This window comes from Sphaerodactylus townsendi, linkage group LG15, assembly GCF_021028975.2.
Source record: "Sphaerodactylus townsendi isolate TG3544 linkage group LG15, MPM_Stown_v2.3, whole genome shotgun sequence".
NCBI lineage: Eukaryota > Metazoa > Chordata > Lepidosauria > Squamata > Sphaerodactylidae > Sphaerodactylus > Sphaerodactylus townsendi.
This window is the reverse complement of record NC_059439.1, coordinates 30,163,248-30,180,294: the sequence shown is the minus strand read 5'-3', so window position 1 is coordinate 30,180,294 and position 17,047 is coordinate 30,163,248. Positions and strand designations below refer to the sequence as shown.

The following is a 17,047-nucleotide window of genomic DNA, read 5'->3' as shown; positions in this document are numbered from 1 at the left end:
GTTTCATACACACCACAGAGATCCTTTGGCGTCTGCAGGCAAAGTGGAAGGAAGCCCCCGCCACCAATGAATTATTTATCGACTTATTTATTTAATTCAATTTGTATCCTGCCCTCCCCACAAGGGCTCAGAGCGGCTTACAGCAGTGAGCAATATATAAAACTGATAAATAAACAGTCGATTCGATTTCAAAAATACCTTTAATGGCATATAATAAATAAACAGTCAACTGTTAAGACAATTGAAACAGTTACAGTAATTAAAACCCAACCTAGTCTAATGAAAACACGTTTGAATTAAAATCGACGAAAAGCTTGCTTTCAAATCAGCGCTGCAGAACATGCCAGATTTCAGAAGGTGAAGTATTTCTATGCATGGCGAGGCAGGGGGCGGAGACAGTCAAAATTCGACTGGCGAAACCTTACCCAACTTTAGACTGATGAAAATTGGCGCCGTGCTTTTTTTCCCGTTGCTGAATGCCCTTGAACAGCTGATGAATGCCCTTGAACTTTGGGGCTGGGGAGAACAAAACTTGACTCACTCTCCCACCTCGGAGAGGATTGTATAAATTCCCCTTAACAAACACAACTTTCTCTCACACAACCCAAACACTCAGCCATTATTAACACAGAGAGAAAGCTACAGGGAGGAAACCCAGTGCGGCCATTCTTCCTTACACATGCTCACACATGCATACAGATTTTATCTGCATGTACAAAACACGGAGCAGATGATAGCTGAAGGGCATGAGAAAGCGTTCAAGGTGAGGCCTTTCTTCACCTCCGGACCTCTAACACCCGCCAGGATAATGATCAGGCACCGGGATCCTATTTTTAGTCTTAATTATGGGTTTTGGCATTAAAATCATGTCTGCTCTTGGACTCACAAGGTTTTGTTTCAGCATGCGTGAGCATCCCTTCCTCCCCCCAATACCCCCTCTGCGTTCTTCCATAGCCATCTATGCCACAGTTATGACAAGGTTTTCTCTTGTTCTGGTTGTGGTGGGTTTTTCCGGGCTTTGTGGCCGTGGTCTGGTAGATCTTGTTCCTAACATTTCGCCTGCATCTGTGGCTGGCATCTTCAGAGGTGTACCACAGAGAGAAGGCTGGAAGGCTGGACACAGAGTGTTAACAGACATCCCTCTGTGATACACCTCTGAAGATGCCAGCCACAGATGCAGGCGAAACGTTAGGAACAAGATTCGCCAGACCCTGGCCACACAGCCCGGAAAACCCACCACAACCAGTTGAATCTGGCCGTGAAAGCCTTCGATGATACATTTTCTCTTGTTCGTTTATTAAACTTCATTTTATTTATTTATTTATTTATTTATTAAACTTTTATACCGCCCCATCCCCGAAGGGCTCTGGGCAGTGTACAGCACAAAAGAAGACAATGTAGGCAATTAAAACATTTAAAAGCAGCGACAACTGTAAAACATTTCTAGTAAACATAATAAATTACAATAAAATAATGGCGTTCAGCTTTTTGTCTGCTATAAAAATTCCCTCCCCTCCCCAAATGGGGGGGAGATATGGCGTCCCATGTACTAATTCTAAAAAATTCCCTCCCCCCTCCAAAAGGGAGGAATGGCGAGTCTGAGATGACAGTTGGCCCAGATGTCAGGGCCAGAAAAGGGGGGGGGGGGCCACCATCAACGGCCGGTTCCTCCAAAGGCCCGACGGAACAGCTCTGTCTTACAGGCCCTGCGGAACTCACCGAGGTCCCGCAGGGCCCGGATGGCTGCATGAAGATGACCATTAAGCCTGCATGAAGATGACCATTTAGCATACTTTTTAATGTCCTCTGCCCACCCAACGGGCTCAGTTTCTTACCCCCTTCTTCTAAGGCCTCTGCATTCATCGCAACCAAAGACAAGGTTGCTGGGTGAGGTACATTTATGCCTGAATGGCATTTTTAGGGCACACTCTTGAGGAGGAATTATGCTCAGAGCTATGTTTTTATGAGGGAAACAACCTCCCCTCTCCTTCTCCTCTGATATATTACTAGCTTATAAGAAATTATGTAAATTAATACAAAGAATGAGGAAGGTGAAGGATAACTTGGTTAGACCTCTCTAGGAGCTTGAGAGCCAGTGCGGTGTAGTGGTTAAGAGCAGGTGAATTCTAATCCGGAGAACCGGGTTTGATTCCCTGCTCTGCCACTTGAGCTGTGGAGGCTTATCGGGTGGACCAGATTAGCTTGTGCACTCCAACACATGCCATCTGGGTGACCTGGGGCTAGTCACAGTTCTCTCTGAACTCTCTCAGCCCCACCTACTTCACAAGGTGTCTGTTGTGGGGAGAGGAAGGCAAAGGAGCTTGTAGGCCACCTTGAGTCTCCTCACAGGAGAGAAAGGTGGGATATAAATCCAAACTCTTCGTCTTCTTCTTATGAGAAAGGAGGGAAAGTGGGAATTCACCGGAAACATGAAAGAGGAAGATCTCCTACAGCAGAGATGCCCTTAATGCTGTTGGATTGGATCTTGCCTCCTGCCGACTCCCTCCCCATCTTCCAGCCGCCTCGCCCCTCCTTCCTCTCCCGCCCCGCTTTCTCCCTGCTCGGCGCGTTTGGAGGCCAGCCGGCGCGCTTGGCTGCAGACCCAGGTAAGCGAAGGCCGGCCTGGCTTGGCTTGGCTTGGCCTGACGATGGGGGGGCGCTCGGCCTGCCGCCGCCCCCCTCCCCCGCCCTTGCCTAGCGCTGCCTCCCCTGCAAAACGGGGCGCCGCTTTCCCGGAGCACAGCCCAACCTGCGGCTCGCCATGCCCGGAGGCGCTGCGCCCAGGGCGCACGGGAGCCCCTTTGGCGACTCCAAGGTCCAGGGGGGCGCGCGCCGAGTAGAGCGGCCCGGGGGCGTCTCGCCCTTCTGCGGGTGGCAGCTGGGGCCATTTTGGAGCGGTGCGTGTGTGTGTGCGTGTGTGTATGTGTCCTTGGTGGTTTCAACGATCTTCTTGACCAAAGGCCCGATTTATTGACGGGGAGGGGGACGAGTCTTCAGCCCCCAATTCGGCGTCGCCAAGACGCGGGCGTTCGCGTGGGAAAGAACCCCAGGGAAAGAACCCCTGGGTGGGGCATATCTGAATGGGTAGAGGGGGCTGGGAAGGGCTGGGCGTCAGTTTAGGATCCCCCAAGGGGAACGTGGCTGCAGGTGGCTGCGCAAAGCAGGCAGGGTGTGTATGGATGCAGTTGTGGGCCTCGGCGAGACCAGTCTCCAGGCCCTTTTAGTGTGCCTTAACCATTCCAAGGTTCGGAGAGGGGGAGTTCTGCTTTTTCTGAGGCCCCTTCCACACAGGCGGAATAATGCTCTTATAATGCACTTTCAATCCACTTTCAATGCACTTCGCAGCTGGATTTTACTGTGCAAAGTAGCAAAATCCACTTGCAGACAATTGTGAAAGTGGATTGAAAGTGCATTATTTTGCATGTGCGGAGGTGGTGAACCCTGACACCTATCTGAATCGCAAGGGTGTTCCTAAGCACAGAGACACCCTTCTGAACCCACTGAACCCACTGAAGTCAATGATGGGTGTAGCTTTTCTTAAGATTGTGCTCAACTCATTCATTAGACAGAGAGTAATCGTTGGATACCTCTGCATGACTGCTGTAAACAGAAATACCGGGATCTATACTTTAATTGTAGAAGATTCTCTCTGCCCAACCTTGTCTTGAATGGTGGCTAGAAAATTGGTCAAGAGATGGTCTTGCCCATGCTGTTTCTGATCCACTTTGATATCTCCGATTACCTCTCTTTTTGTAGGTTCCACTAACTTACTGATTTCCTCTCTTTGCCTTTTTCCTAGGTATCTGGAGTTATTTGCAGGTGAACGGGTAGCATTGGGAGCTTGGAGTTCTGACGGCCATACTACAAATAGGGTGGATAATCTCTTCCTACAGATTTGCTGGAGAAGGAGACCCTTGGGAGAGAATGGGGATCTCACCGACCTCAAAAAAAGAACTTGTGGAGTTCCCCATACAACCAGGACAGAGCCCAATAATATTTTATCAGAGCCCAGCCTGAATGTGCACATTAATAACAGTAGCAGTGGTGCAGGAAAAAACCTTTGAGCAAGTTCAAAGTGCCTTTTCCTCACCACAGTAACTACATCCTGTGTCCACACTGTTGGAATTAAAGAGGGTTTCCAAAGCAGATAGTATAGATACCAGACACAGGAGATCTCATTTCTTCTCTCAGGGAGTCAGAAGGTGTCTGCAGTCAGAGAGGCAGCGATGCAGAATTCCTAAGCCTCCGTTCAGATGAAACCTGACTATGCAGTTGTTACATGGGATGGTGTGGAGGAATATTAAAAAACGTGCACTCCCACCATTCCTGTGAAAGGCGGTACTGTGTGGGTTTCCCCAGCCGTGTACAGTTCTTATAATAGGATATCAGAGCTGTCGGAATTAGTGATTTGGTATTTTCGGAATAGACTATAGAATTTCATTCATTCATTCATTCATTCATTCATTCATTCATTCATTCATTCATTCATTCATTCATTCATTCATTCATTCATTTAATATACCGCCCCATCCCCAGAGGGCTCTGGGCGGTGAACAACACAAAACAGTGTACATAGAATCATTAAAACATAATTATCATAAATGTCAATTAAAAACAGCGAATACTTCCTAACCTAGGCATCCCACAAAAGCCAGTGCTTATATAAGCTCTGAATCCCAGGAAAGAGAGGAGAGAGGGGGGAGAAAATTAAAACCGATGATATTAGAACTCACATGGGCAAGGACCCATATGCATGGAACAGTGAGGCAGGAGGTGCACACTCAGTAGGTCTCTCAAAGAAGGCCCAGTGGAACAACTCAGTCTTGCAGGCCCTTAGGAAATCACCCCAAATCCATGGGAATTGAACCAACTAGGAGGAAGAGGTATTCCTGCAGGCCTGTTCTCAGAGGCGTAAAGAGCCCTGTGAGTGGAGATAGCCCGCATATTGAGGGGCCAGGGACCACCAGTAAATTGGCCTCTGCAGAACGCAGAGGTCGGACTGGGACATATGGGGTAATGCGGTCCCGAGGCAAATAGCATATCAGCTGGGAATCCTTGTGATTGACTTAAGAGTTCACCAGCTGGGAAAACATGAACAAGGAGTATCAAGGAACACATAAAGCAAGATAGAACGTGACTGTAAGATCCAACAGCCCATTTATAACCCTTTCTCTCTTCTTCTCAAGGCTAGGGGTATCCGTCCCTCCCGTGGAGGGGGAACAATGAGTTACAGTAACCTTCATCACCAGCGGTCAAGTGTAGGTAGAGGACGGCAAGGAAAACAAGGTTGGTATGTGCTAGTTGACTGAGTGATTCCCATGGAGCTGGGTGGGGTAGGTGAGATGACCTGCTGTTTTCCTAATCAGCTGTCGCAAGTTCCAAAAGGTAGCTGTTGCGGAGAATTCTTAAAGCTGTGAATCCCAGAAGCTGCTCCTGCAGGATGCCGGCTCTTTGCAATCAGACATGATGGGTGTTACTTCTAGGAATGTATTCCTGCAGAACGTAGATTTGACAATCAGCAAATACAAATGGTGTAGAGGGGGAGCTTAAGCAAGCAAGCAGAGAGAGACCCTTCCGTATGATCTGATAACATTACTCCAAGGAACTCTTGACAAGATAGCCATGTTTAGATATTTGAAGGGAGCAAGCTTGTTTTCTGCTTCTCTAGAGACTAGGATCAGGAGTCATGGTTGCGCCCTGGGCGAGATTTAAATATGCACCCCCAAAATCAGTTAAACTATGCAGAATTCGGGTATCCAGGCTCCTAAGCCCTCCCACTTCTTACCCTATCCAGAGATCCACTGTCATCAATAGGAGTATAGTGTCTGGATCGAGGGATGAAATTGTCCCTCTCTGTTCTGCATTGGTTAGACCTCACCTGGAATATTGTGTGCAGTTCTGGGCACCGCAATTCAAGAAGGATATTGACAAGCTGGAATGGGTCCAGAAGAGGGCAACCAAAATGGTCAAAGGTCTGGAGTCCATGCCCTATGAGGAGAGACTTAGGGAACTGGGGATGTTTAATTTGGCAAAGGGAAGGTGAAGAGGTGACATGATAGCCATGATAAGATATTTGAAGGGATGTCATGTTGGGGAGGGAGCAAGCTTGTTTTCTGCTGCTCCAGAGACAAGGACCAGGAATAATGGGTTCACGGGGAAGGAAAAGAGATTCCACCGAAACACCAGGAAAAACTTCCTGACTGTCAGGGCTGTCCGGCAGTGGAATGCACTACCTCGGAGTGTGGTGGAGTCTCCTTCTTTGGAGGTTTTTAAAGAGAGGCTGGATGGCCATCTGTCAGGAGTGCTTTGATTCTGCATTGCAGGGGGTTGGACTTGATGGCCCTTGGGGTCTCTTCCAACTCTATGATTCTTGAAATATAACCCAAACAGAATTTCTATTTTTTTAAAAAATCCCATTTGATGGTGTGAGATCACACAAGCCCATGCCAGTGTCTCTGTATGTAGATTGCACTAAGTGTCACTCTTAACCATTGATATCTTGATTCATTCTTTTTTAAAAAATGGTAGGCACTGTTACAATTATTTGGTGGTTGTTGTACGGTGGTTTACTAGAAAATAGAAACATCTCTGGAGAAAACCATGCATACTGAATTTTAAAATGGCCTTTCTTTCCCAGAATGGCAGAAATATCATCATTTTTAAAGCTGCCCTGAGACATTGCTGTATGCCTGAAAGTTGGAAGAGGGCAGGGTTGTTGAACACCCGCTGTTGTCTTATTGTGTGAACATCCGCTGTTGTTGTTGAACACCCGCTGTTGTCTTATTGTGTGAACATCCGCTGTTGTCATCGCCAAAACGACTGCTTTAAGCCACGGTCTTTCCCCATCAGTATTTCTGTGATCCCAAAGGCTTTGTGGATTCTAGTCGTGACAAAGTAATGCTCTTCTTTTCCCCCTCCCTACTCTGATGTCCGATGTGAAGAGGAGAGACAGTGAAGTATACCCATGCTTAACCGTACCCCTCAGTGAGCTGAGAGCATATGGAGTATGGCATATGGAAACTCAGCAGCAGTTGTATTATGGTTTGAGTCCCCCACAGAACTTTGATGGTGAGAAACATTTTTACTCTCCTTCTTGCTGATACTCGTATGTTCTTGCTGACCCAGTACTGATGGGCTGTTTCACAAAAGTAAAAGGTTTCCATGTGATTTTTTTAAAAAAAATAGCCATTTCTGGAATGATTGCATTCCTGCTGTCGTTTCTGTGATCATAACGATTCCAAAAGTGATAGTTGTGGAATGTAGTGGTTAGAGCGTGGGGCTGTGAGTGGGGAAACTTGGATTCAAACCCCGACTCTGTCATTAGTCTCGCAGGATAATCACGGATTAACTGGCCTTCTTCGTGGGTTTGTTGGGTGAATTAAAGAGCACCGTGCTTGTTTTCTTGAAATCCTTGGAGGAAGGGCAGAATAAAAATAAAATAAATGAGATGCAATACATTTTTCCATGAGATCAGCAGGAGTTGCATAGAGGCCGTTTTACTTGTTTGAAGCAGCTGCAAGAATTCTTTGTTACATTAAATTGTGGATGGGTGATTTCTTGGGGAGGGGAGCGGAAGAAAGGGAATTGAAACATGGAGGCCGGTTAGACCAGCTTGCATGAAAGCACAAACTTTTCCCTGTTATTTTCCCCTATTACAGTCTTTAAGAAGAAGAGTTGGATTTATATCCCCTCTTTCACTCCTATAAGGTGACTCAAAGGGGCTTACAAACTCCTTTCCCTTCCTACCTCACAACAAACACCCTGTGAGGTGGGTGGGGCTGAGAGAACTGTGACTAGCCCCAGGTCACCCTGGGGTTGGAGTGTTGGAGTGCACAAGCTAACCTGGTTCCCCAGATAAGCCTCCACAGCTCAAGTGGCAGAGCGGGGAATCAAACCCGGTTCTCCAGGTTAGAGTGCACCTGCTCTTAACTACTACACCATTCTGGCTTAGGGTTGTTGTTGTTGTTTTTGCAGGGGGTTGATCTGCTTAGCTGTTGGTTTAATCAATGAGATGAAATCTAAATCAGACTACATGGGAGGTGCCTTAGAAAAGAATGACCAGGAAACCACCCTCACACATACCATAGTGATTATCTCCTGCCTGAAGTGGAAAGTTTATTATTTATTTATGTGGGGACCCAAAAACGCTTACACCAACATTCCCCTCTTCTCCATTTTAACCTCATAAGAACAACCTTGTGAGGTAGATTATGCTGAGAAAGAGTGACTGGCCCAAGGTCACCCAGCAAGCTTCCTTGGCAAAAGTGGGGAATCAAACCCATGTCAGTCAGATCCTAGTGTCACACTCTAACCACTATACAGCACTGCCTCCAGCCTCGATTTGCAAGGAAGATGATTTGTGCAGGCAGGGTACGGACCTCTTTGGGCCTTGCTAGGAATGCTTTTAGGACATCGGGCAATTGGGGGCTTGGTGTGTGTGAAAGGAAACAGCTTTTGCTGTAACAAACGTGATGTTTAACAACTCTCCCATTGAACCTCAGAGGCACCTGGGATGCCGGCTCCCTCGCTGACTTTGATGACTAGCATGAGGACACAGTTGCACATGGCCCTAGAGAGGAACTCCTGGTTGCAGAAGCGGATCGAGGACCTGGAGGAAGAACGGGACTTTCTCCGTTGCCAGTTGGACAAGTTCATCTCTTCCGCCCGCCTGGATGCTGGTAATTGGAGGGCTCCGGACACTGAAAGGCTGGGCTGAGTTGGCCTTCTGGATTCTCGTGGAACCAAACAAACATAAATCCTAGAGGAGGTGATGGTGGGGAGGACAGAGAAGAAGAGGAGGGGTTTGGATTTATACCCACCCCCTTTCTCTCCTGTAAGGGGCGTACAATCACCTTTCATTCCCCCCTCCCAACAAACACCCTGTGAGGTGGGTGGGGCTGAGAGAGCTCTGAAAAACTGAGACTAGCCCAAGGTCACCCAACTGGTGTGTGTTGGAGTGCACGAGCTAACCTGGTTCCCCAGATAAGCCTCCACAGCTCAAGTGGCAGAGCCGGGAATCAAACCCGGTTCTCCAGATTAGAGCGCACCTGCTCTTAACCACTGCACCACTGCTGCTGAAAATATCATGGTTCTCCATAGAGAAAGTTGAAAGACTGGGAAACAGGATGCCTAGCTTCTTCAGGGAAAGAAGTAGAGTTCAAGCAGGTTAGAATTGAGGGGGGGATTGGAAATAGCATGGGTTTCATGTGCTGAAGCAAACAGAGGGGGTCTCTTGGATTCTCTGACCTTGAGAAATGGAGCCTAACAGCTGGGCTTTCTCCGTGGCCAGGGCCTCTGTCTCTCCAGCCACGCGATGCAACCTGTTCTCTCCCCATCACCTTAGACGACCACGGCCGCAACAAACAGCCCCCACGTCGGTCTGAGGCTTCCGACAGCCGGAATGGGGACGTCACGGACGACGACAGCAGGGGCTCTTGGCTGAGCGCCAGCCCGGAAGAAGGGGGCTCCGCAGAGCACAAGAAACTGAAAGGAGGGGCGAACCGGCGGCGCTTTGTTAAGCCCAAAGTCCGTGAGAGGCAGAGAGGTGAGTAGTAATGGCAGGGTGTCGATTTGTGGGCCCTCGTGGTTCAGCCTCCTCAGCCAATGGGGTTATGAGCAATCGTCTGCTTAGCTGGAGGCTTTTTACTCTTCCCTTGTTCTTTTTAAAAGTGCCTGAAGCATTTAAACAAAAAAACATGGTAAAAATCAGCCGTTCGGTGTAACCAGACCGACTCCTCGGAATGAAAAGTGACAGAAAGTTGTTCAAAATAGAATTGCCTCTTACCAGCTCTCCAAAGAGTGGGGGAAGGGGTAGAGGAAGTAGTCCATGCCTCTGTTGGTAGCCTCTTTCAGAACCTTGGGGCAACCAATGGGAAGAAGAATAAGAATTTGGATTTATACCCCACCTTTCTCTCCCTGTAAAGAGACTCAAGGTGGCTTACGAGCTCCTTTCCCTTCCTTTCCCCACAACAGACACCTGGTGAGGTAGGTGGGGCTGAGAGAGTTCTGAGAGAACTGTGACTAACCCGAGGCCACCCAGCAGGGATGTAGGAGTGCGGAAACACATCTGGTTCACCAGATAAGCCTCTGCCACTCAGGTGGAGGAGTGGGGAATCAAACCCGGTTTTCCAGATTAGAGTGCACCTGCTCTTAACCACTACACCACGCTGGAAAAGCTCTGGCATGGGCCACCACCATTTAAACCTTCCTACAGAAGGGAGACTGAGATTATGAGTTGGTTCACAATCACAAAGAGTCACGCAAGCAGAAGTGATTTGATGTCTCTTATTCTGCACCCCTCTATCGTATCCGATTAGAGGAGGTTTCTCGATGAGGAAGCACAAATCGACAGCTTCCTACAGAGTGTTCCGCTCTGCTAAACGTGCACCTGCGCATTTGAGTGGTCCAATCGATCGCAAGGGCGTCAGGAGTTCTGAGCGAGACTTAGAACTTTTTGCAGCTGAAAAGCCGAAGGGCATAATGATTAAAAACAATCAGGAGGATGGAATGACTGTTCAACCTCGTGGTTTGGAAAAGAAAATAGAGGGCTAGTTAATTTAGTTAGTAAAAAAATGAGAGGCGGGCGGAAGAATGAAGAAAACTGGTAATGCTTATCACAAATGAATCCTATCTTAGTAAATTATTACAATAAGATAAACTCTTCCCCTGTACCTTTCCTGTGCTTGTCCCTGTTTTTCTCTCATGATCGCACTTCCCTGTTCGAAATCTTTGCTTCTTCCTGTTCCAAATTTCATGCTTTGCTCATTATGCGGGGCCTCTGCTGTTTGGCTTCGTCTTTCTCCATCGGTTCATTTGGTGCCTGCTTGTTTCCCCTCCTTCTGTCTTACGTCTGTTTCCTCTTCCTTTTCCCCCTCTTCGTTTCTATGACCCTTATTTTTTGCTTGATTTGGTTTTGTCCCTTTGCTCGGCCTTCCCTTCTCGATCTTTCTCTCCCCTCTCTCCCTTCCTCTTCACGTCTTCCGCACATCGTATTTCTATCTGTTTTCCAACCCATGACTCCCATCTTGTCCCGGCTTCCGCGGCCCCTCTTTGACCGCGTGCGCCTGCTTCTCTTCTGCTGCCGCTCATCACCCCTTCTCCCTTTTCTTCCTTCTCCCAAACCGCTCTTCTCTCCCCCACGTCGCCGTGTGAATCTGGACCTGCTCCACAGTCAAAGACGTAGACGGGGTGCTGTGCCGCTACAAGAAGATCCTGTACACTTTTCAGAAGCTGCAGAGCATGAGCCGGGCCTTTGAACACCACCGGGTGGACCGTAACACGGTGGCTCTGACCACGCCCATCGCCGAGCTCCTCATCGTGGCTCCTGAAAAGATGGCCGAGGTGGGTGAATTTGACTCTTCCAAAGAGCGCCTGCTGGAGTATTCCCGGCGCTGCTTCATGGCCCTGGATGACGAAACGCTCACGAAGGTCCAGGCCCTCAAGAAGAGCAAGCTGCTGCTTCCCATCACATACCGCTTCAAGCGGAAAATAGACTCCCCTGGCCCTGCGGCTGGCAACCCGCTGCCCTCGTCCGCCACCCCACCCAAACCACTTTTGCCCATTGCTGACTGCTACAAGCGGTGATTCCCGCCTTTACTATCAGGAACCCATTTTGTCAGCCTCTCAGCCTTCTATTCCTATTTAAATACTGACTGAACCACTGCATTATTTTATCCTGGAGTGTCCTGCATCTCTTCCTATCAGTCATTTCCCTGCACCTTTTTTTTTCTTTTCAGGTTTTTTTTAATGTCAAATGAAGAAGAAAACAAAGAGTTTGACCCCCCCCCTTTCTCTCCTGAAAAGAGGCTCAAAGGGGCTTGCAATCTCCTTTCCTCCCCCCCCCCCAACGAACACCCTGTGAGGTAGGTGGGGCTGACAGAGCTCCGAAAAGCTGTGACTAGCCCAAGGTCATCCAGCTGGCGTATGTTGGAATCCACAGGCTAATCTAGTTCCCCAGATAAGCCTCCACAGCTCAAGTGGCAGAGCGGGGAATCAACCCCGTTCCCTAGATTAGAGTGCACCTGCTCTTAACCTCTACGCCACTGCTGCTCACCCTGAATACCCTGTTCTGTGGCAGAGGTGGCCCACCTATAAGGCAAGCAGGAGGCCCTACCCTGAAGTCGAGCACTTTAGGGAGCGTCCCCTGGCCACACACTTGGGCCTGTTCCTTAGTCAGTAAAGATTCCCTGGCATCTGCTGGATCAGTATTGCTCACTTCACTCCCATGCCAAAATGGCTAGCCGGAAGAAGGCAATGGGGAATAATGAGATAAAAGCATCTTCCACTGAAGGGTAGGATGGAGACTTGAAACAATAAAAGTAAGTTCACAAGTAGAAGAAGAAATGTTGCCTGCCACCTTGAATGTCACCTGAGTTGACAGTCCCCCCCATTTTTACTAGATTGCCTTCCCACATTACTATTTGTGCTACATCAACAGCTGGAGAGTTTTATGGGCTGCATGGCCGTGGCCTGGTAGTTTTTGCTCCCCGCGTCTACGGCTGGCATCTTCAGAGGCGTGTCACAGCGAGATGCGTTTCTCTCCCTGGCACAGTGTGGAGTGATCATGTGATGGGGTATATATTTTGTCCACCTCACAGCCGGGTGAGGCACATTTGCATGTGTTTAGGTGCAGATCATTTTCAGTTATTTGCTACTGTATTTGCAGTCACATTCTGAAGTCTGAAAAGGATGGCGTGGACAGCATTTAATATGCAGTTTACCAAAAAAACCCAAAACTCTCCCATTGACTCCAGGTCCCCAATAGCAGAGGTGGGATCCAGCAGGTTCTCACCAGTTCCTGAGAGTGGGTTACTAATTATTTGTGTGTGCCGAGAGGGGGTTACTAATTGAGTCCGCTTTTCCATTAGAAATTCCATTAGGTCCAAAAATCATAAAGTCCTGTTGTTTCCTATGTGGCTGGTTAGCGAAGGTAGAAAACGGGATAATTCTCTCCCGCTGTTGGAGCTGTTTTTTAAAAACATGTTTTAGAAATATGGTGCAAGAGTTCACTTGTTTTTTAAAGAAAAGTATCCTTCTTTTGATTTCTAGAAACAAAATTAAGTATTTGAAAGTATTAAGTACTTGACAGGCAGTCAATTAGAGGAGAAGTAGTTGTTTCTGTGTTGGCAGTAGACGATAGGACCTTGCTATAATGAGTTTAAATTATGGACAGAAAGATACCAGCTGGAAATTAGGAACTTTTTTTTTACAGTAACAGAGAAATTTTTTTACAGTAACAGAGAAATTAGTAATGCCCCGCCCCCAGAATGCCCGGCCACGCCCCCGTCGTGCCCCGCCCAGCCCCATTGGCACTACGCCACTGTTTGAATCCCACCACCAAGGGAACCTGTTACTAAAATTTTTGGATCCCACCACTGCCCAGCAGGGCTGTTTTTCTGGCACTTTATGCCATTTACGCATCCCATCCCCCCCCACCGGAACAGGATGTTTTTGTATATGTGTGTTTTCTTATATTTTATGGCTTCAAGCTGCTGGTGTGTGGGTGCGTGCGCACGTGTGCAAGGATTTGGATCGTATGTTGCCTGTTTCTCAGGGGGAGGCCTCCTCTTTCTTCAGTGTAATTAATCAACTGTTTCCACCGTGCCTGTAATTTCTTGCTCAGTCTTCCCCCCGCCCGCCTCTGTGTTTAAATATATATCTCTATCTGAAAGAAAATGTTCAAAAAAACTTTACTAAGAGAATTTAAATTAAACAAAGGATTTTGAATAAAAACAAAATAGAGTTAATGCGCAATTAGGAATTTTGGATACATTGCTTGTTATGTCATAGAAGTACGGTGATGAAAGCGAGAACCTTTTAGAGACCGATTGCCCCAAATTGCAACCCCAGAGCCCGCTTATTTATACGCCAAAGTGCCAACCACGCTTGCAAGCGTTAACCTGGAATACTGGCGAGGTTTTTAGTTTAGAAAAAAAGTTGGCGAAACCAGCGCGTAGCATTACTCAGGAGTTAAGCTTGGTGACTGCACTCAGTGGCTTTCGCTTTGACTTGCGTTAGCAGGTGCAACTCTTAGAACGCAATGTGAGATCCGCGACCCTAGGGAGGAGGGTTTACTCAGAAGCAAGCCCCATCACCAGCAACTGAGCTTACTCTCAGGTAAAGGATGGCACTTTAGTTCTTCCCATAAAAATCAGTAGGGTTTAACAGTGCTCCCTCCCCCCCACATGACGCACTCTGTGTGCACGTGCCCACAGAGAAGGCTCTGAATGTCACCTCTGGCACCCGTGCCATAGGTTCGCCACCACTGTCCTAGATATACAGTGCAATCCTAAGGACTGCTTGCGTCGAGGCGCCTGGTGTAGCTGTGGTGCTTCCTAAAAGGTTCTGGCAGAGACTGGAAGGTTGGCAAAAGTCCGAGGAGTAAGGTCACAAAGGCCAGAACCGCTTCACCTTCCCAATAACCACACCATCTCTTCCCACGCAGGTCAAAGGAGCAATGGCAGGGCTGTGATGGTCAGGGCAGAGAGAACCAATCACAGGCAAGCAGTCCTGGGGACCCTGTGAACATCACAGCCAAGGGGTAGGGCCACAGATTGAGGTGTGTCTCAGCATACCTCCTCTTAAGCATAAGCATTTTATTGTCATTGTGCACGCACAACGAAATTTACAGCAGCATTCCTCGATGCACACAATTTCAGACTCATACCCCATCCTCACTTTCCCCTTCCTCCACCCATCCCTACACGGCCCCAAACACATCAACACGAAGCCCCGGAGTTCAGCATCGCCACAGCTCTAGAGTAGTAGCTGTCTCTAAGCCTCTTTGTCCTAGTTTTTATAAACCTGTATCGTCTGCCAGATGGTAACAGTTCAAAAAGAGAGTGTGCTGGATGAGACGGGTCTCTCAGAATATTTTGGGCTTTCTTTAGTCTTCGGGAATTATAGAGTTCTTCCAAGGAGGGGAGAGGGCAGCCGATAATCCTCTGTGCAGCAGTGATCACCCTTTGGAGCGCCTTCCTATCTGCCACTGTGCAACTGGAGAACCATACACTAGGAACTGTGTCCTAGTGCAGTAAGTGGGCATTGTTGGCAAGGGCCCAAGCGTTCTTCCACCAGCGGCTACCCCAAGCATTTCCACGGCTTATGTGATGCGAAGGCTGCAATCATCTAGCAGTGGGCACGAGGAAATGATGAAGAGAGTGCATCCAGACAGGCTTCTCTGCTGCTCACCTCAGGGGGCTCCTCCTGGCAGGACAGGAGGAGGGTGCCCCTGCCAGCAATGGAGCAGGAGAGGGGGCCACTGAGATGAGTTCAGATGTGAGGGCACCCAGCACTGCCAACAGGATCTCCCAATGGAGCAGAAGAGTTCTGGGACAGGAATGACCACCTGCTGCTCTGGATGCTGTCATTCCAGTCCCAAAGCGAGCTATCGGTGCCCAGAGACTGGCATACTTACTCCATTCTGCATTCATTGCACCTTGTGTACAGTACCTTGTGTACAGTAATGTATTTCAGCGGAGCCCTGCAAGTCAGCTGGCATTCTTGACTTGCAGTATGTCCAATACCTCGTTAGTTGTCTTGGATGACCTTTGTGACATCCAGCAACCCCTCTAGCTGCCACAGATACTGTCAGTGGTGGGATTCAGCAGGTTTGCACCACTTCGGCAGAACTGGTTGTTAAAATGGTGCTTGTAAACAACCACTTGTTAAATAATTTGAGTCCCACCACCAGAACCGGTTGTTACATGATTTGAATCCCACCACTGGATACTACCAACTCCTCAATGCCCTGGGACACAGCATCCCTGCTCTAAGTGTTGCCTTGAAAACCCTCCAGTTTTAGATTTAAATGAAAAAATCGTATTGGAGTAAGAAAACTTTATAAGGAGTAAAAGTGAAAAAAAATGTAAATATTACTTTTAAGCACAGAGTTAGAATCATGTTTGGTAGCTGGAAGTCATCATATATACTGTGTTTCCCCAAAAATAAGACAGTGTCTTATATTAATTTTTTGCTCCCAAAGATGTGCTATGTCTTATTTTCAGGGGAGGTCTTATTTTTCTGTGTTTTGTTCGTCAGGCATGCTTCCAAACAAAAACTTTGCTACATCTTACTTTTGGGGGATGCCTTATATTTCGCACTTCAGCAAAACCTCTACTACGTCTTATTTTCAGAGGATGTCTTATATTCGGGGAAACAGGTTATGTCAGCTAGCAGGTTATGTCAGCTAAATCAGCTAGCAGTACCTGAGCATATTTGTAAGTGGATCACAAGCTTCCTAACAGATAGGAAACAGCAGGTGAAGCTAGGAAAAATTACATCAGACACCTGTAAAATGAGCACAGGGCCCCCCCAAGGCTGTGTACTTTCACCACTTCTCTTCTCTCTGCCAACATACCAGCCTGACTGCATCTCCAAATGATCCATCTGTTAAAATACTGAAATTTTGGTGCAGATGATGTACAATAGTGATTGGTCTCATTCGAGACAACGATGTCCAAACGCCGCATACAGACGGGTAAGGTTGAACAATCTAGCCTCGTGGTGCCACTCGGAACAATCTAGAACTGAACACACACTTAAAACCGGCTCAGAAATGGTGCTGGGTAGATTTCAGGAGAAACCTCCCATCCTCCACCTCCTCTCACTGAAAATACCTAGACCAACCATGAACAGTATCAACAGTAGAGACCTTTAAATTTCTAGGCTCCATCATATCCTTCATTTGACCTTAAATTGGACACCTAATATCAAAAATGTCATTAAAAAAGCACAACAAAGAATGTTCTTTCTGGCGCCAACTCAGGAAGCTCCAAACTGCCCAAGGAGCTGCTGTTGATACACAGTTCTGCAATAGAAGGGAATCACTTGAGTCTGTCATCTGCACCACTCTATAACTGTGTGGTTTGGTTCCTTGCAACCCAACAAGATCGACACAGACTTCAGAGAATAATCAGAGACTGCAGAAAAAAACAAATTGCTGCTTAACCTGCCTTCCATTGAGGGACCTTGTATACCTGCATCGGTCAAAAAAGGGCTGTGAAAGTATTTAATTGACCCCTCGCATCACCTGGACATAAACTGTTTC

The 17,047-nt window shown here is 47.7% G+C and overlaps 1 protein-coding gene across 3 annotated transcripts in view; it reads left to right on the top strand.

The window, feature by feature from the left end:
- Window positions 1–11,833, top strand: part of CCDC106 (coiled-coil domain containing 106) — a 34,147-nt gene extending 22,314 nt beyond the window's left edge. The window contains exons 2-7 of one of the 3 annotated variants that reach the window (XM_048517972.1): window positions 3,800–3,860; window positions 5,166–5,290; window positions 6,944–7,068; window positions 8,502–8,678; window positions 9,344–9,544; window positions 11,171–11,833. In XM_048517972.1, the coding sequence (XP_048373929.1) occupies window positions 5,223–5,290; window positions 6,944–7,068; window positions 8,502–8,678; window positions 9,344–9,544; window positions 11,171–11,583 (984 nt within the window). In that variant the 5' untranslated portion in view covers window positions 3,800–3,860; window positions 5,166–5,222 and the 3' untranslated portion in view covers window positions 11,584–11,833. Of the gene's footprint in view, window positions 1–395; window positions 408–3,799; window positions 3,861–5,165; window positions 5,291–6,941; window positions 7,069–8,501; window positions 8,679–9,343; window positions 9,545–11,170 lie in introns of those variants that run through there. The other 2 variants (XM_048517971.1, XM_048517969.1) reach the window with 2 other exon arrangements.
- Window positions 11,834–17,047: the final 5,214 nt, after the last annotated feature.